Here is a 21,315-nt window from a genome sequence, read left to right as displayed (position 1 = left end):
TAACAGTCAGTAAGTGGGCATCAATGACAACCGTGAACAGTTTGAAAATGGCGCCTGAAATGTTAACAACTGTTTTGCCCTACCTAAATTGCAAGTACGGTACCCATGTATAGGGGCCTTAAAGTGGAACGAAACTCGGAACTTTCTCTTTGCACTAAAAGATTAGCCACAGCATGATAACCTTTGCAGAAAAAAAAAAACATATTCATTACAATTTATGGAAACCTAAAAAGAAAAAAGTGAAGTTTCATATTTGCAGAAGGCACTGACAGGGTTAAGCCTCAGTGTTTACCTTGTGGAGAGCTTCCTAGGCAGAGCTCTCCTGCAGTCTATTTACAGTTGCTTATTAGGGATAAGCAAGAATGGTTTACACGTCCGTATTTAGAGCCAGAACTTAACTTCCGTCTCTGAATGCAGAAGTGCAACCCAATAGAATGCACCACAGACAGCACTGGAATGCAGGCTGTGGCCATACCCCACTCACGTCTCCTGCACAGTGCAAGACGTTCTCGCTTTTTGGGAGTGTGTTATCGCTCATCCCTATTGCTGATAAAAACTAATTAGACAGGTTTATCCACCTAAACAAACAATACAGAGAAGTGATTTTTTTAGCAACTATATGTAGAATTAAGACTTTTGTGCTGTGCAAGAGTTCGGGTCCTTATTAAGTCTATACAAGAAGACGACAAGAAAACTCTTGTAATATAGCTAGTGATGGCCTCACGGGTAGAAAACAAGCCAAATCCGTGATTCTAATGAGGCTTAATTGCCCCGCGTTCCACGACTCAACACCGCGCACTTCCTCCTTTGGTCGGAAGGAAGAAGTGCGCGGTATTGAGTCGTGGGACACGTCCCATTGGACATGTGCGAGTGTTTGATACGCATAGAAGCACCCGGACATCTGGGTAATTAACCCCCTGTCCCCCATGCACACACCTAGGGCAATTAAGCCTCATTAGAATCACGGATTCGGCTAGTTTTCTACTGGTGAGCCCATCACTAGTAATAGCAAACACTGTTCTGGGCAATCGCTACAAATGAAATGGATTCAGGATTGATGCAGAAGGATAGAATAATTCCAACGCTTACAGGAAATGCAATGGTATACTCCATTGTACAGCACCTTTCCTTTTGACAGAAATTGAATAAAATGATTGAATAGAGCATTCCAACTGTGACGCGTTCTTATTCTAATTACACAGGAACAAACACGGTAACACCAGAAGTGCAAAATACTTGGCTGATTTCATAATCTTTTCCTAGACATGATTGAATAGGCTTCCCATCATACTTGTTGCCATTAAGGGAAATAAATGAAAATAACACACAAGCAATAAAACAGTAATTATTCTAATATATTACTGTAAAAATAGTAGATTATGAATTCTTTATGCCACGACTGTTCAGAAATGAAACAATGGCTGCAAGTGAGGAAATAAATCTTCTTTTTGTCAGCTATGAAATGAAAAATTACGTTATCAATCTTATAGCTCATCACAGTTATGAACAAATATTATTCAGGAGCCTGTCACAGGCATCACATCAGACTCCGATCACTTCTGCTGCAATGACGCCTCTCTAGCTGATGTCCTCCACCCGCAGAGCCCATACCTCCATTTCCCCGTAGATAAGCCCTGGCATGATTGTTCAGGATTTCCGAGGATGCTCAAAATATAAGCCCTACCCTAAAAAGTCAATGTAAAAAGTATCCAAACAGGTATGTTATACAGGTAGTCCTACATGAACCAACAGCTAAAACAAATGGGGCAAATTATGTGGAAACAAATGAATTTTTTTTTTAAGAAAGACCTTGTTTTTGAGATCAGTTTAAAAAAAAAAAAAATTTTAAACTGGGTAAAATGACATTTTCCGAGTTATAACTTAGTACTGTGAACAGGCCCACAGAAATGTATGGGCAGGGAGCTGACATGCAGAATTATTCTGCAATCCAACTGAGTACTGATATAGCCCGCAGGGTGCTTAAAGTAGGCTTGCACTAAAATTAAATTATATTTTATTTCACTGGAAGCACCCAGAGCCTATCTCAGTGATGGCTAACCTTGGCACTCCAGCTGTGACAAAACTACAAATCCCATCATGCCTCTGCCTCCCCAAGTTATGCTTAGAGCGGTCAGAATATTGCAAAGCCTCATGGGACTTGTAGTTTCACCACATCTAGAGTGCCAAGGTTAGTCATCACTGGCCTATCTGCAAGCGAGACATAAGCAGACATTGGTTATGTTACTATAAAGCGTATCCTAAAAGACAAGAACTTGTTAGAAACTTCACAGTAATGTAGCACACTTTACAGCACAAAAGGAACACATGAATACAAATCTGATTTAATTGGACAGCTCATGAGACATTAAATCTTACAAAAATATAATTCTTTTAAAGTACCATCCGGCTTTGTAAATGAGAACTATCCAGGTATATTCTAAGACTGCCTTGTAAAATGTCTCATTAACATCCAAAAAGTACAATACAGCCAAAACACATTGCCATTTGCATTATGGGTGACTGCTGGACGCCAGTATACAGGAAAACCGCAATATATGCCAAAAATCGGTAAAATGCAACAGACAAACTCAAAGCCTCTCCCTGTGGGGTAGTCGCTGTGCCTTTCCTCACTGCCCATTATTAAATAATCCTATAGCTCACATAAACGCTTTGGATACCAGCCTCTAGCAGGTACACTGTTTAATCACAAGTGTAACCATCTGGTCAGTTATGGAGAAGAGAAAAGAAAAAAAAAAAAAAAAAAAAAAAAAAAACCGCAGGGGTACCAGGAGCCCTTTTGGTGTATTACCTTCAGATAAAGGAATAAAAAATTAAGAGTAAATATACTCACAAGTGTAGGTTGCTTGAAGGCAACCACTTGTACAGGCGTGTAGGGAAGTCCCGTCCCCACTCGGTCTTTGTAATAGTCGGTCGCTGCTCCTTGAAAAAAAGGCTTCACTCCTTGTTAGTCGTGAAGGACCCCACGCATGGGGTGATACAGGATTGTTTTTCGAAGGGGGTAGGAGGCGCCCGTATAGTATATTCGGGGTTCCCTTTATACAAAGAGACTCCGCTTGGTGAATGGTTAAGAGGGTTTATTTAGCACAATAGACAACGCGTTTCGCGGTCCAAGCCGCTTCCTCAGGTCGATTACAGGTGCTTTTAAAACAAATAAATGAAATCAATAAAAACAATAAAACATAGTAAAACAAATTTACACTAAACAAAAACACTAGAAAAAACACTAGAAAAAGGCGCTCAGAGTATAAAACATAGATACTGACATGTGGTTATAGATATTCCTGCGGTAGTAAAATTGGTCATAACAACAATCTATTGGAATCCATGGCAACCAGTATTCGATCATAGTGGTATACAATTAAAGGAGAACAAATAATAACAACGAAACAGAAGTTCAACTGAAACGCTATCCATTGGTGTAATGGGTGGTAGTAGAAAGGGGGGGTGTATATGTATATGTATAAAGAGTATATAACAAAATCCGGATGGACTAAGGGGAGGGGGGCGGGGTTTGGGGAGTAGTCATGTGCTCACAGATAATATAGGGAAAACTATTCCCATAGTGGCTGAGTAGATGGTAACGGCTCTGAGCAGATACAGTCAGGGTGGGTGGCTATAAAGTGTGTGGGGGCACCCTAGTGTTGGATCCTGGTGGGATGTGCAGGGAACCCCAGTAAAATGTTAGATAGGCCGGAGGGGTCACTTAGGGACCGATTTTTATGTCCTCTTAAAGAGGTCCTAGTAAGCAGCGGGATCGCCCATAACTGATATTAAGTATCCTCTTCAGATGAGGATCTGTAGTGTAATATATATAAGCCGTACAATCTGGGTGGGGACCCCATATAGATGTATAAAGGCATCTTACCTTATGAGAGAGCCCGGATAGCCTGAGCGCCAAACCGGAGGTCTGGACGGGGGCGTGGTTATGGACCAGGCACTGCGCCACGTCCCCTATACCCATGGACGCGAGGCCTGGTCCATAACCACGCCCCCGTCCAGACCTGATTGGCTTCCTACCACACACGCCCCCCGCCTGTTCTGCTCCACCCCCGGAACGGATACACATTTAAACCCTCACCTACAGAGCCTCCGGTTTGGCGCTCAGGCTATCCGGGCTCTCTCATAAGGTAAGATGCCTTTATACATCTATATGGGGTCCCCACCCAGATTGTACGGCTTATATATATTACACTACAGATCCTCATCTGAAGAGGATACTTAATATCAGTTATGGGCGATCCCGCTGCTTACTAGGACCTCTTTAAGAGGACATAAAAATCGGTCCCTAAGTGACCCCTCCGGCCTATCTAACATTTTACTGGGGTTCCCTGCACATCCCACCAGGATCCAACACTAGGGTGCCCCCACACACTTTATAGCCACCCACCCTGACTGTATCTGCTCAGAGCCGTTACCATCTACTCAGCCACTATGGGAATAGTTTTCCCTATATTATCTGTGAGCACATGACTACTCCCCAAACCCCGCCCCCCTCCCCTTAGTCCATCCGGATTTTGTTATATACTCTTTATACATATACATATACACCCCCCCTTTCTACTACCACCCATTACACCAATGGATAGCGTTTCAGTTGAACTTCTGTTTCGTTGTTATTATTTGTTCTCCTTTAATTGTATACCACTATGATCGAATACTGGTTGCCATGGATTCCAATAGATTGTTGTTATGACCAATTTTACTACCGCAGGAATATCTATAACCACATGTCAGTATCTATGTTTTATACTCTGAGCGCCTTTTTCTAGTGTTTTTTCTAGTGTTTTTGTTTAGTGTAAATTTGTTTTACTATGTTTTATTGTTTTTATTGATTTCATTTATTTGTTTTAAAAGCACCTGTAATCGACCTGAGGAAGCGGCTTGGACCGCGAAACGCGTTGTCTATTGTGCTAAATAAACCCTCTTAACCATTCACCAAGCGGAGTCTCTTTGTATAAAGGGAACCCCGAATATACTATACGGGCGCCTCCTACCCCCTTCGAAAAACAAGTGTAACCAGTCTCATCTTCCATGCCTCCTAACTACAGTAAACTACACTAACAAGGGTTTCTGCTTTTCACATTTTTTTTTTAAAGTACTATTAAAGTGAACCTCCGGACTAAAAATTGACTCAGCAGCACTGAAAAGACTTTGTGTTTCTTTAACAGTTTCACAGCAACAGAACTTTGTTTCTCTTATACAAGCTTCATTTTTAGCTGCACAGAAGAAAACTGCCCGGGCTTTTTTCCCCTGATGCTGTGCAAAGCATGATGGGATTTCTGATTTTGTTGTTCTCGTTCTGCTGTTTTGGTGCAATTTTTTTTTTTTTTACATTTTGAATTTGACATTTGAAGCCTAGCATGTGCAGCTGGGAGGGGTAATCAGGACACAGGATAGTTGGAACTGTGTCTCCTGCTCCTTGTCAACTCCTTTCAACCAAAAAGATGGCTGCCCCCATGACAAAGATGGCAGCCCCCATGAATCACAAACATTTACCTGTTCTTTTAAAACAGGGTGGGTAAGAGATTATATTACCTATCTATTCTAATTAACAGAACTAATGTAACTTAATGACAGTATGTTTGTTTAGGCTGAAGTTCCCCTTTAACCACTTCCGGGTTTCGGGTGGTTTTGCTGATCTGTGCTGCGGGGGCTCTTCAGCCCGCAGCACAGATCAGATAGCAGCCAGGGCGATCAGACTTCCCCCCCCTTTTTCCCCCACTAGGGGGATGTCCTGCTGGGGGGGTCTGATCGCCGCCGGCTGTTTGCGCTTGCGGGGCTCTTCAAAGCCCCCCTCCGTAGCGCTTTCTGGCCTCCTTCCCCTTCCCTCCCTCCTCCTGTGAGGAGGCTTCAGCATATCAGATGCCGGCGATCCCCGGCCAATCAGAGGCAGCAGCGCCGTATGTATGTAAACAGCGGGGAAGATCTTCCCCGCGTGTTTACATTTACCCTGCGAGCCGCGATCGGAGGCTCGCAGGGTGTTCACGGAGACACCCTCCGTGAACTGACATGGAACGGCTGCTCATACGAGCGGCCGTTTCCATAGAAACCACTTCAGGATTCAGGGGCGTACTTATGCGTACGCAGAATCCTGAAGTGGTTAAAAACAATGTTACAATACAAATGTTAAAGAATTCAAGAAGGAATCTTGGGATAAGGGTGTCGGGAAATGTACATTACTTATGTAGTGTTCAGATTTTATTCTCATCTTTGTTGTTGCAGATCGGTATTAATATTGTTCTTAGTACAAGAAAAAATGCTTCTCAATTTTAGTCCATCAGATTTTGGCGTCACTGAAGTGTGAAAGGCATTTGATAACAGTAAACAAAGAGATAAGAATTCAAATGTGAACACCAGTACTTGGCAGCACTCCCCAAACATTTCCTATCTCAATTGAAAAAACATGTTAATGGATACTGTTCCTTTAAGTAATTGCCAATATCGCCCCCCAGATGTACCATGCTACGCGGGTGTGCACAGCTCCCTTTGTTCCTCTCTGCAGTTGTATTCAGCAGACTGTGGTCTTCCTGGGGCGTATTCATCAGGGCTGGTTTAAAGGGCACTGGCGCAAACTTAAGTGGGGGCCCCTTGAGGGTCTGAATGAAGTTCTGGAAAAAATTTACTAAAATACTTCCTATACCGTTTTTCTTTTATCTTGGCCGCTTTCTTTTACCCTTTTTTTTGTCCCTTTCATGACTTTTTTAATTTTATTTTATTTTATGTGTCCCGATAAGTTTTAGTGTAACATCGTCCATTTTTACAACTACACCTCTGGCTTGATCATTATTTTACATATTTTTATGTCAAAAAGTGTAATTTGGTTTGACTGTTATGTCCTTTTTTCCCGTTGCTACAATTGTCTAGGACTATTAAGTTGATCCATATTTGTTTATTATTGGTATGACCTTGTTCTTTTTATTAAAAAAAAAATATATATATAAAAACATATATATAAAAATATGTCTATTTTTTATGTTGCTTTTACAGCATCCATCTGAAAATGGCGCCTGTGAATAATGGCGCACAGTGTTGCCGCTAATCTGTTTGCCGCTTATCGCTATTTAACGTTAAAGCCTTATTGTTATTTAGCGTTAAAGCCTTATTGTTATTTAGCATTAAAGCCTTAAGGTGGCCATACACTGGTCGATGTGCCATTAGATCGACCAGCTGACAGATCCCTATCTGATCGAATCTGATCAGATAGGGATCGTATGGCTGCCTTTACTGCAAACAGATTGTGAATCGATTTCAGCCTGAAACCGATCACAATCTGTTCAGCTGTTCCTGCCGCCTGTCCCCCCCCCCCCGTATACATTACCTGAGGCTGGCTCCCGGGCGTCTTCTCCGCACTGCACCGCACCGCTGTTCTTGCTCCATCCCGGCGCTTCCTGTGTTACTCCGTGACCAGGAAGTTCAAATAGAGCGCCCTCTATTTCAACTTCCTGGTCACCGGAGTGACACAGGAAGTATAAGCGTACACTGGGACATGCGGAAATGCGGTGCAGCGAGGAGAAGAGGACCCCGGAGCCAGCTTCAGGTAATGTATACATGCTCGGATCGGGCCCGAATCGTACGCCGCAAGCGACGCGCTCCTACCGCCGGGCGATCGAGGGTAATTTCCCGCACGGCGCGATCGACGGTCCGATCCGATTTCGGGAGGGAATCGGATCGGCGGGTGCGTTTAGCGCAAGCGATTGGCAGCAGATCCGATCCCAGGATCGGATCTGCTGTCGAAACGGCCGTGAATCGAGCCAGTGTATGGCCTGCTTTATTGTTATTTAGCGTTAGCACACAAAACCCTCTCTGTACCTATCCCTAACCCCTAAACCCCCCGGTGGTGCCTAACCCTAACCACCCCCCTGGTGGTGCCTAACCCTAACCACCCCCCTGGTGGTGCCTAACCTTAACCACCCCCCTGGTGGTGCCTAACCCTAAGACCCACCCCCAGTGGTGCCTACCCTAACCACCCTCCTGGTGGTGCCTAACCCTAACCACCCCCCTGGTGGTGCCTAACCCTAACCACCCCCCTGGTGGTGCCTAACCCTAACCTTGACAGTGTTACATTAAATCAATTCATTGTTTTGCAGTTAAATAACTTCTGCAGTTCGGCTTATGTAGGGCGCTATTGATAAATAACGTTAGTGTGTGCCACTATTGATAAATAACGTTAGTGTGTGCCACTATTGATAAATAACGTTAGTGTGTGCCACTATTGGTAAATAACGTTAGTGTGTGCCACTATTGATAAATAACGTTAGTGTGTGCCACTATTGATAAATAACGTTAGTGTGTGCCACTATTGATAAATAACGTTACTGTGTGCGGTTTTTCTTCTTTTTTTCCCTGTGCGCCATTATTATGCAGTACTAACGATAAATAGCGATAAGCGTATCTTTTTAATGCGGCGCCATTTCTATGCATAGGCACTGTGCGCCATTATTCACTGATCCCGCTTTTACATGTCTATTTATGCTTATGTCTTAGGACCGGGTCATAACTTTTTGGTCCACTAGATGGCAGCTAATTACTTTTACACATCAATCCCTCTGTCAAATATGCTAATTATATTTATCATTAGATCATCATTATATTTATTTAAATCTTGAAAAAGACCTTTGCATATTCTTTTTTACTTAATTTATTCTTTTGCCCATTTACAGCATCCAAACACCACTGAGTAGGTACTGGCCCTGGCCGGGATTTGAACCCTGGTCTCCCATGTCAAAAGCAGTGCCCTTAACCAGTATGCTTGTCAGCTGCACATTTGGTCACCATGATACCTGTATCCGCCGCCCAACTACCCAATACACTGAACACAGGTGGTGAAAACCCATTGACTACTCACACACTCGCCCTAAACACCCCCATAACACCTCTCACACATGTAATTGGCCCTTTTAGCAAGAACCTGTATATATAAGGAGTTGAGCGTCCTCACCACTTCACTGAGGCGCTACACCTGCTATTGCCGAAATTCTGGTATGTTCTTTATGTTATTTTATTTGCACACTTTACCCTGTATTTCTGGCCCCCTGTTCTCTCCTCAATGCTCTATTACCCATTACTCTTGCTGACATATACCCTTTTCCATTACCAATACCACTCATTGTAAATCTGTGTAAAAAACAGCCCATAGCCCATTACTATCACGAGCACCATAGCCTCTACCCCCTATTGTTATACTTTACACCCAGCTCTTTTATGCCATCTCCACGAAGCAATTTTTCATATGGTATGTTTTATGATATGCAATATATTGATAAGCAAATTTGTAACTGAAGAATTTACTATAGCATAAAGTACTCTCTCTTGTCTACAGTTTTGTCCCCACGCTTATTGCCTGATGAAGCGGGCTGGGCCTGCAAAACGCGTTGCACTTTTTTGGGGTACTATTTAATAAATGTGATTGCTGCTATTCAGAAAGTCTTTCGTGTCTGCTTTATGGAGGCAAGTCCACCACTTCCTCCCAGCAAATTTTAAAGTTTTTATCCGCTTTTATCCTGCTGGCGCCTCTGTTCTCCTACTGCTATACCCTTTCCCCCCATGGTCATTACCCTACTGCTCCCCTGAGTCTGGAATTCCTATACATTGGGGGTTGATTCACTAACCGGTATTACGAGTGCTGCTGAGGCAGCGCTCATTATAAAACAATTAGTGGCCGCTATGGAGGCTATACTCACTCCCTACAGTGTAGCGCGCCTTATACTTGGTAACGCTTGTTGCTTCCTTAACAACGCGCACTCATAATAGCGGGCGCCTCTGAAGTATTGTGACTGTGACACTTTACTAGTGCGGCCGCTACTGTGTTAATTACATAGTTAATTACGATGTTAATTAACATAGTAGTGGTCGTGCTAGTGAAGTAACACGGTCGCAATACTTCACAGAGGCGCCCGCTATTACATTGAGCGTGCGTTGCTAAGGAAGCAACAAGCGTTACCAAGTATAAGGCACCCTATGCTGCAGGGAGAGAGTGTAGCCTCTATAGCGGCCACTAATTGTCTTAACGAGTACTGCTGAAGCAGCGCTCGTTACACTGGTTAGTGAATCAACCCCATTGTACCCTAAGGGCCCTTTTCCACTAGCGCGATTGCTGAATTGCAAATCGCTAGTGATTTTAAAATCGATAGGGTTGTTACTTTATCATAGAAATCACGAGAAGTATTTTCCACTACAGTGATTAGATTTGGAAATTGCAAATCGCAATCACTTTCTGGAGCGATTTTTACAATGATAATGCAATGCAAATGAAAATCGCAAATCGCATAACAGAATTCAAGAAAAATCGCAATCGCTGGCGTTTGTGATTGCTAGTGGAAAAGGGCCCTAACTCTGCGCGCCAACACTTCCTCCCCTCTTATGATAGCCAGATTTCAGCTATGTAATAGCTGAACTCCGGTGCCCAAATGGTCTAGTTTGCACCACCATAGCCACAATTTACATCATCTCTGCAAGTGCCGAAGTATCCAGGCGTGCTGTGTGCCCAAATTGCCGGCTTCCCTACTAGTAATCTAGTGGTGTATAACTAGCTTAACCCAGCTATGATGCCAATTCTTTCTAATGAGACAGAGGCGGCAGCCCTTAGTTCACACAAGCCATTATTACAATTTCTGGGCTGATAAAGCAAGCAGCAAAGTGCATATCATATCAAGCCAACTGCAATCAATATTTATCCTTCCGTGGTTTGATTATTGCAAGCTGAAGTCATTGATCCTGAATGCTGCACTTTAGGGCTCTGCCATTGCTCTGTGTTGCACCTAATGAATAATTCTATTTGATATTCAGGGAGAATAAACTCATCAGGGTGAACTTTCTGCACAGGTTACAGAGGATGTTGTCTATAGAGGCAGGTCTACCAAAGGTGGATGAAGGCTTTTCTCATTATTACTGTATTATCCATTTCCTCTCCGGGGCTTTTATTTGTGTGCATTTTTCAAATATATAATTAAAAAGCCCAATACAGCATCAATTACAACTCTCAGAAGTGATTGGATGGCTGTACGGCTAACCAAACCACTTCTAAATAACAGAGCTGGAGCTTTTTATAAAAGAACGGGCACTTTACAGCTATTCCAGCTGTGAGCTTGTTTCTGTATCAAAGTTTTCCCAACATGTCTACCATGCATTTCTGGACAACACATTTAAACACGTGTTTACGTGAAGAATACACAAATGGTTACCTTAGGGCCTTTTTTAATATGTATGTCATGAGGGTATATGACTTATTTTAGGGAATAAGAGCCTGTAATAATTGATGGAGTACAGTCAAAAAAACACCATCCATTTCCACCATATCACCATCCATTATACTAGGAACATAATTTAAATGCTGTGATAGCTGGGACAATGTGTGAGTCTTATCTGTAGTAGCATTGTTTATTTTAAACTATAGGGGACGGAGTTTGAGAAATAGTGTATTTTTTAATTTTTCCCTTTAAAATGCATAGAAAATAAAGTAATTACTGAAAAAATATCACCCACAAAAAGTCTAAATTGTGACAGAAAAAGCAAGCTATTTTACCCCCTTTTCTTCTAAAAAAATAAAGCTTTCTTTTGGTAGTATTTGATTGCTGTTGCAATTCTCAGGGGGTTTTTTTTATTAAAAAAAAAATTTTTTTTGCAATTATTTCATCCACCCCTACCTCCCCTCCCCTAAATTGGCCCTACACTACGTTACATACATTACACTACATATCCATAGACATATGGCAATAGCCGGCATTAGATTGTGAGCCCATCTGAGGGACAGCTAAGTGACAAGGTAGTACTCTGTGCAGTGCTGCGTTAGATGTCAGTGCTATATATATGTATTTGTATTAATAAACAAACAACCCAGCCTGCCAGCGCTAATCAGACGCTAGCAGGTGGATCACCGTGGCCGTCTGTTTACAATGACGGGAGCTCACACTCATGCGAGCTCCCGTCTAAACTTGCGATATTATGCCATATGGCGTGATGGAGGAACAAGAGAGCCGCTCTGCGGCCGCCATCCTGTGTTAGGCGGTCGCAGAGTGGTTAAAGGACAACTGTAGTGAGAGGTATATGGTGGCTGCCAATTTTATTTCCTTTTAAGCAATACCAGTTGCCTGGTAGCCCTATTAATCTATTTGGCGGCAGTAGTGTCTGAATGACACCAGAAACATCCTGCTAATCTTATCAGATCTGACAATGTCAAAAGCACCTGATCTGCTGCATGCTTGTTCAGGGTCTATGGCTAAAAGTATTAGACTCAAAGGATCAGCAGGATAGCCAGGTAAATGGTATTGCTGTAACTAAACAATGTTCCCCTGGGGGATGCTCACCTTGGGTGGGGGAAGCCTCCGAATCCTATCAAGGCTTCCCTGTCCTCCTGTGTCCCACGGCGGCAGCGATAAAGCTCCCGAACGGCGGGGATGTAAATATTTACCTTTCCGGCTCTGTCGGTCTGCTCTACTGTGCAGGCGGAAGTCTCCTGCGTCTACATAGTAGAGCGGACCAGACAGAGATCGGCCATTTTCGCCCGTTTTCGAACGGCGAGCCACAACAGCGCCTCCGCTGGAGCCAGAAAAGGTAAATATTGCACAGCAAATTTTCGGCTTTGCGTTCCATGGGCAGCAGCGAGACCGGTGTGGGACACAGGAGGATGGGGGATGCCTCGATGGGATCCAGAGGATTCCCCCACCCGAGGCGAGTATCGGCTCGGAGGAACTTTTTTTTTGTTACAGAGTCTCTTTAAAATGAAATAAATATGGCAGCCTCCATATCCCTCTCACTATAGTTGTCCTTTAAAAGGACAACTGAAGTGAGAAGAATATGGAGGCTGCCATATTTATTTCATTTTAAGCAATACCAATTGCCAGGCTGGCCTGCTGATCTATTTGGCTGTAGTAGTGTCTGAATGACACCAGAAACAATGCATGCAGCTAATCTTGTCAGAGACCCCTGATCTGCTGCATGCTTGTTCTGGGTCTATGGCTAAAAGTATTAGAGGCAGAGGATCAGCCGGACAGCCAGGCAACTGGTATTGCTTAAAAGGAAATAAATATGGCAGCCTCCATATCCCTCTCGCCACAGTTGCCCTTTAACCAATGTCAGCCATCACCAATGCAGGACTAATGCTCATAAACACCACAGCAAAGTCTGGTTTTGGTTTATAACAATGACGGAAGTGGAAAAAAACATTTATTTAAAAATGAAGGGGGGGGGGGGGGTGTCAAAAAATAGTAGTCCTGGGGCAACTTTAAGTATAAATCCTGAACAGAGATGACATTCACAAGCTACACTTACAGCACCACGGTCAGCTCCCAGACCTACTTGGAAATGACCTTTAACAAACAGCTTAAAAGAAATCTAAAACAAGTCACTGTGTGAAATCACAATCCAGCGTTATCAACCTTAAAGTGAACCTCCAGACTAAAAATCGACTCAGCAGCACTGAAAAGGCCTGGTGTTTCTTTAACAGTTTCACAGCATTAGAACTTTGTTTCTCTTATACAAGCCTCATTTTTAGCTGCACAGAAGAAAACTGCCCGGGCAGTTTTCCCCTTATGCTGTGCAAAGCATGATGGGATTTCTGATGTTGTTGTTCTCATTCTGCTGTTTTGGTGCATTTTTTTTTTTTTTTCTACATTTTGAATTTGACATCTGAAGCCTAGTGCGTGCAGCTGGGAGGGGTTATCAGGACACAGGACAGTTGGAACTGTGTCTCATGCTCCCTGTCACCTCCTTTCAACCAAAAAGATGGCTGCCCCCATGACAAAGATGGCAGCCCCCATGAATCACAAACATTTGCCTGTACTTTTAAAACAGGGTGGGTAAGAGATTATATTACCTATCTATTCTAATTAACATAACTAATGTAACTTAATGACAGTATGTTTGTTTAGGCTGAAGTTCCCCTTTAACAAGCAGTGCCTATACAATGCATGTGGCCGGGAGCTGTGCTGTATGTAGATCTTCACCCACATAAAGACGTGCGCAGCAAACGCTAATCACCAAGAGAGGCAATATTGAACTTTGCATACAGTATGTGTTTTGTAGCCCGCCTGCCAATATCCACACCATGAATAAAACATCAATATGAATCCAATGTCAGTCTTCACTAGAGACGTTACAACAAACAGCACATTTACTCACAAGCTTCCACGTCTTGGTAGGCTCAGTTCCTTCTGAAAGAGAACAAAGTAGAACTCTGTTAGAGAAAAAAAAACAACACAATCTGCAAGCAGCCACAAAGCTAAGCAAATGGACGGATCGCATGGCTACAGTTCACTGGTGTGATCGTAAAAACCCAAATGATTTAGCAAGACAAAAACCCATGTTATTATGTTATGGAAATAAGCAACTAAATAAGATGGAGATTAGGAGGTGTATTTGTAAAGCAACAATTTGCATCTAATTTGCTATTAAAAGGAAATTCCGATTTTCTGAAGGAAGACTCCATGTTTTCAGTTTGGATGTATATACAGTATTGCAATGTATTACGGCAAACATAATTTCAGCCCGATTCATTTCAGCAGAATTCATGTTTATTAACCTCCCTGGCGTTCAATTTTTGTGGCCATGCGTCCGCGGGAGGGAAAATGTTGTTACAAACGTGTTTTATATAGTGCAGCTAGTACTAGGCTAGCTACACATGTGCCAGAAGTCTCCCGGCACCACTCTGATCCCTCCCCCCCCCCCCCCCCCCCCGATCGCCTCTAGCTATATTTACCTAGCCGCGATCCCGCAAGAACCGCAACTTCCCCGAACAGCTTCTGTCGTCGCTATGGCGACTATCTGTTAAATGTCCTATTTGCACTTATTGGTGCAAAAGTATATAAACTTCCATTTTACAGAAAGTTAAGGTTCCCTTTAAACAACACCTGTAAGGAATAAAGCAGCCCCTAGAGGGTACTTACCTCGGGAGGGGAAAGCCTCTGGGTTCTAATGAGGCTTCCCCCATCCACTTCAGCCTCAGGGATCCAATGCTGGCAACCCCCGAACAGCACATAGAAATATTTACAATCCTGCGCAGGCGCAGTACCAGCTTCCCCTCGGGCTCCTCTGGACTTGCGCCTGTGCAGTAGAGCAGATCCAATGGGCTCAGCTATTTCCGCCAGAGCCCGAGGAAAAGCTGGTACTACGCCTGCGCAAGAGAGCAGATTGTAAATATTGCTGAGCATTGCAGCCGCTACTATACCCGCGCGCACTGCTGACAAGATTGTGGATCCCCGAGGCTGAAGAGGATGGGGGAGCTTCATTAGGATCCAGAGGCTTTTCCCTGCCAAGGTAAGTACCCCCCAGGGACACTTTTTTCACTCTAGGTTTACTTTAAACTCTTGCATGGCAGAGAAACACTTGTGAGTGCAGAACAGATACAACAACAAAAAATCAATAGTTCGAAATATGAGCTGTCTCATTCAACAACTCATTTATAACATTAAAGATAGGTTTAGCTTTTAAATGCAAAACAACATGATGGGATTCCAAGTCCTTTTAGGAGCCTGTGCATTAGCATTCAACTGCTTGTGCATGAAGTAAAAAGCTGTAGATGAAGACAAGAATTACATTTTTTTTCATTCCTAGACCAACTTTCTTGTTGCTCCCTATCCATGTGCAACAGCTCCTCTCCCCATTCCATGTGCAGCCCCCATTCCTGTGTAACAGCCTCCCTTTTCCATTTGCAGGTTTTTTCCTGTGTATTTAGCTACCCATTTTGGGCGCATGAGGCAAGTGGACAAAAAGGTCTTGTGCCTGGCACTTGTACATGGACGGGAGAGCGACCATGCAAGTGGCTGGATATTGTACTGGTTAAGGGCTCCACCTCTGACACAGGAGACCAGGGTTTGAATCTCGGCTCTTCCTGTTCAATAAGCCAGCACCTCACTAAGGAGACTTTGGGCAAAACTCCCTAACACAGCTACCTACTGAGTGCTCTACTACTTTTGAGTCCGTCAGGAAAATAGTGCACTATAAATACTCTGTGTATTGTCTTCTCTCGTCTATTAGACAAGCTCTTGTCGAAAAAGTTCAGAGGGTTCAATTGGAAAAGAGAGGCTGGATTGGTAAAGAGTAGGGGAAGTAGAGGCTTCCAAGGTAAGTATCAAACATGGGCCTTTCTTCCCTTACCGGTACACTAAGACAAATAAAGGCAAAGTTAACCTCATGAACCAAAGCTTTATTACTGTATAATCCTCTATTTAAATAAAAAAAAAGTGTCTCTGCAACCCAGGGGTTGTGTGTGTGGGTCCGCGCTCTGCGCAACGGCGCATGTGCAGGGACGCAGAGACACGGAGGGGGAGTGATGCGCGACTTACAGGGGAGGACAGGGCCAAGGGGCGGGCTGGCGTGTGCATGGGACGTGTGCATGCACTGAGACAGACCTAGAGCCAGTTTTGAAACGTCAGCTAGTGTAATTATAAATATAGTTTTATGCATCCTGCAGGGCTGGAATTTTTTTTCTGGTTGCTCGAGAGTCCTGGTTAACGGAGTTCTGGATAACTAATAGTCTACTGCAGAAGGGCTTTTATACCCAGGACCAGAGTTCTGGAAAGGCTATAAAGGGCTGGGCCTTGGGTGGCAGCTGCCCAAAGGGTGGGCTGGATATTAAAAATGGGTAGCTAAATACACAGGAAAAATAATGCAAATGGAAAAGGGAGGCTGTTACACAGGAACGGGGGCTGCACATGGAATAGGAGAGGCGCTGTTTCACATGGATATGGAGCAACAAGAAAGTTGGTCTAGGAATGAAAAAAAAAAAATGTAATTCTAAACTTGTCTTCATCTACATTTTTACTTTTACATTGAATTTACATTTAACACTTTGTAAATTGTGATCCAAACTCGTCCTAAGGCTAAAGCTGTAGAGCTTTAGTGAACCAGTCAAAGCCAGACACATTAAATACTATTCCTCCACCCGACAGATTGCCCAGCTTGGCATCATTTTCCAACTTCCCACCATCAAGCAGACAACAATAATACCTCCATCCGTGTAAACAAACTAGCCGGTCGTAAATAACCCAAAACCCTAGATGGCCATAAACGCTACATAAATTCTCCACTGTAACATTAAGCTCCAGTTGGTTAAATAACAAACAATGCCGGATATTTATGGCCTATTCACGGGGATCCTTGGATTATTAATTGCAGCATTTTCCAGATGATACACGGCAATCCTTCACTGAAACATATCTGAATGTTTCTAGAGCACTCCGTGACACCAGTGACTAAAATATCAATTTGCCGGGAATTGTCTTCTCAGATATGTCAACATTAAGCTGACGTTTTCATATTCGCCCTCCTCTCCACTGCTATTTCAGCATATGAAATATGGTGATAGTAAGGAGGAATCTGATGCATTTTGCACAAGCTTAAAAGTCAATTTGAGATTTTCTCATGCTATAAAATTTACATTATCTCGCAAAAATAGCCTCCATGCTCGCCTACACTTTAGATGGAAGTTTACTTGGCTATTATGGTTTAAGCATTAACAAGTCAGTGGAAGAAACATGAACAATATTGGTCATCCAGAAAAAAACACACAGGTGCTGAGAACAAGCCTTGTGATCGTTTGGCCAACCAGGACAAAGCTAAATCTGATTGGCTATAACATCTCCAGCGATTCCTCCAGACCCTGCTGGGATATCATAGATGATCCAGCCATCCTAGCTGGAGATTTACAGGTAATAAAAAAATTGCTACTCTCTCTTACCCCCATGCAAGGTTCTATTGGAACATTAAAAAGGAACCTGAAGTGAGAGAAGTATGAAGGCAGTCATATTTATTTTCCTTTAAACAAGGCATATTGCCTGGCTATCCTGCTGATCCTCTGATACTTTTAGCCATAAACCCTAAACAAGCATGCTTGTTTCAGATGTGTGTAATTCAGGGCAAAGAAACACTGCAGATCGCTTTTCGATGCAGTGATCGTGATCATGATCAGACAAAATTTGTCCTTATTTTGCAATTAAATGGGAGCCTGTTTTGAACTATGAAAACTGGCTAATAAGCATTTACATTAGTTGCCCTTTAAGTGTGATGAAATGTTAGTATATTACTGGCTTTGAAAGAATGTAGTTATATTTTTAAAATTCAAACTTTCTTGGATTTACTTGAAAAAAAATAATCTTGCTGTTAAGTAGTTATGTATGGAACAACAATTTCAACAATTTCAAACCACTAATGTGTGTGCCTCTCCCCAGTGGCATAGCCTGAGATCACGGGGCCCCATAGCAAAACTTTCATGGCGCCTTCAGATGTAGCCACTCTTTAAGGGCTCGTTCCCACTATCGCGAATCTGCATGCGTCCAACGCATGCAGATCCGCACATGTAATGCAAGTGGATGGGCCTGTTTCCACTGTAGCGTTGTTGAGGTGCGTTTTTTTCAGCGGTAAAAAAACGCACAAAAGAGCCAACGGTTTTGCCTGCGTCGGGAATCCGTGCGAATCGCCGCTAATGTATTTAATAGTAAAAACGCATGCGTTTGTTACATGCGTTTTTACCCGCGATTTCGCACCTTTTTCAATTTTATTTTGCCCTGGCAGTGTCATGGTTAATTTCGCATGGCACCCTGCCATGCGAAATCGCATGCGAAATCGCGGGTAAAAACGCATGCGGAAACGCATCCGCATGCGTTTTTACAAGCGTCGGAATGCGGCCGAAATCGCGTCGCAACAGTGGGAACGAGCCCTAAGAGAATCTGTACTGTCCGATTTGTACAATAAAAAAACATACCAATTGAGTCACTGTGATCTCCTAGATCCCTCTTTGCTGTTACCGCTGCGATCCTTGCCAATTTTAGGCAGTGTTTGCAAACAAAACACATGGCCACTAACCAGGAAGTGATGTTTGTGTAAATATATTATATATATATATATATATACACACACACACATATATATTTTATATATATACATGTATACATACATATATATATACATATATATATACATACATACACACTAGTGAGTGAGTGAGTGAGTGAGTGAGTGAGTGAGTGAGTGAGTGAGTGAGTGAGTGAGTGAGTGAGTGAGTGTGTGTGTGTGTGTGTGTGTGTGTGTGTGTGTGTGTGTGTGTGTGTGTGTAAAATATATATACACACACACAAACACAGTATAATGTTACAGTACACTACAAGTTTTTATTACATAGTGATTTATCTGCACTCCAGTCTGGGATTCTCACAGTTTCTCAGCATGTGACAGGCAGTTCTCTCCCCCTCAGCCTCACAAACTGTGAGGAGTGGACAAAGCACACAGAGCCTGCAGGGGACGTGCATAACTTGTATTCATTACAACAGAGGCAGCCCATTCCTCCCTGGGTCGACAACGCTTGGCAAAGAAAAGAAGATTAGATATATTACAGAGAGAGTGCAACTAGAAAAGGCTGCAGTAATCCAGACCACATTAGAACAGGTATAGGAACTTATAGGATAGAAGAAATGTTGTTACTGAGTCTCAGAGTTTGTTACAGAGCAATGCCACCTTGCCCCTACACTATGGATAGGAGGTAATAGGGCAATTTTCTCAAGCAATCAACACTGCACATAGCTCATGGACACTGAGACAAAGTTTGAGGGTGGAAGAACATAAGAAAGCTAATGGTGAATACTACTATCTGCATGGAGTTTGCATGGGATCCCTCCACTTTCCTGCAACATCCTTAAAATATGCTGGGATTCCCCATATCATCAGCCATACAGACACCCCCCGTGATTACGGTATCTATTTGTGAAAAGGAAAAGATTACTCATGGGAAAGGGGGTGTCAGCTACTGAATAGGATGAAATTCAATCCTGAGTTAGTTTCTTTTTAAGGGCTCTTTTCGTCAAGAGGTTGAACTTAGAGCTTGTCGGGGAGTTCAGCCTCCTGACCGCTGGCTATGAGCGCCTTCCGGCTGCAGTTTTATGCAGCTGGATGGCAGCGTTTGTAACACCACACTTGTTGCTGTTCTCTACGCGGTGGTGTCACCTGGTGGCAAAAAATAAACATGACTTGTTAGCCTTCTGTACAAAAGACACCTAACTAGGCAGTAGTAGCAGTAGTAGTAGTAGTACAGTCGTCTCCCCCCACAAAATTGGTCCTAGACTGTGGCAGGAATACCGAACAGCAGTACTAGGGATATTACATTCTGATCTTATTTGTGGGACAGTTGTCATGAATAATCTAGTGTACTCTGTAAAGTACAGAGGAAAATGTCAGCACTATATAAAAGCACAATAGTAATGAATTACAATTACAGAAAAAAAACTGCAACCTTTCTTGGAAGGCAGATTTTATTTTGTGAAAAAAACTTTATTGTGTTAAAGAAGTTCAAGAACAATTCACATTTGTAATTATAACCCCCTCACAGTGGGTCATGCATGTTTGCTACAAAAAGATAGTAACAGAAAACAACTAGTTTAAACCAAAGTGCACTAGTGTAAACCAGTGAATTGGGTGTCACTAATAGGGTAGCTAACTTTACAGTAAACTAATACAACATTCACCTTGGAGTTCAAATTATTGCCTATCCGCAACCTCTCAGCTGCTGCCATGCGCAAGCTGGTCTTCAGTGGGCAAATGATGGGAGTACTAGTAGTGTACTGGTTTACATGGGAGACCAGGGTTCGCATGCTGGCTAGGATCAGTACGTACTCAGTAAGGAGTTCAAGGCAAGACTCCCTAACACTGCAGGGTGGCCTCTTTAATGCCCCCCAGTGGCTGCAGCTCTTTAGTGCTTGAGCGCTTTAAATCCGACAGGAGAAAAGCGCTATACAAATGTTTGGATTATTAGTATGTCACTTACACAAATCTGTAGCAAATAATCCCCCCAGCAGTTAACATTCCATGCAGTGCTTTTGATCCATGTGGTAACTTTATGGTTCATGATTTCTAAATAACCGTCATCCACAAAGGCCTGCGTGGGGAACGCCGGGAAATTTGAGCACTCAATTTCTGCAAGTAGAATATCTATAAATTTACTTATATTCTACTTTTTTAAATTGGCAAATACGATTGTTAAATATCAGTAAATATCAATATTTTACTACAACTAAATCTAACCCCTCACACCTAAAATCCCCCCCCCCCCCCCCCCCCCAAACGTCAAGCCTGTCCCAAGCCTCAATTACACCAAACAAAAAATATTTGGTGCTCCATTGGTACCCATAGAAAATATCTGTAAAAGTATACAAAAAATAGCAGCCGACTCAGTCACCTGCAGTTAGAAATGTGGCTACAATTAGCTACAAAATTTTCAGGACACCCAAATTACTGCAGCTAATGGGTGCCCAAATGTCCTGTTCCCTGCGTGGGTGCCCTGCCCTCAGTTACACTGCAGCATAGAAGGCTGAT

At 43.0% G+C, this 21,315-nt stretch overlaps 1 protein-coding gene across 2 annotated transcripts in view; it reads right to left on the bottom strand.

The window, feature by feature from the left end:
- The window catches only part of MAST4 (microtubule associated serine/threonine kinase family member 4), a 690,505-nt gene that overhangs the window by 305,047 nt on the left and 364,143 nt on the right, over positions 1 to 21,315 (bottom strand). For both annotated transcript variants that reach the window (XM_068249995.1, XM_068250005.1), the window contains exon 4: positions 14,137 to 14,168. In XM_068249995.1, coding sequence (XP_068106096.1) covers positions 14,137 to 14,168 — 32 coding nt within the window. The remainder of the gene's footprint in view (positions 1 to 14,136; positions 14,169 to 21,315) is intronic.

The sequence above is a fragment of the Hyperolius riggenbachi genome, chromosome 1 (assembly GCF_040937935.1).
Source record: "Hyperolius riggenbachi isolate aHypRig1 chromosome 1, aHypRig1.pri, whole genome shotgun sequence".
NCBI classification, from domain to species: domain Eukaryota; kingdom Metazoa; phylum Chordata; class Amphibia; order Anura; family Hyperoliidae; genus Hyperolius; species Hyperolius riggenbachi.
This window is presented reverse-complemented; position numbering and strand designations above follow the sequence as displayed.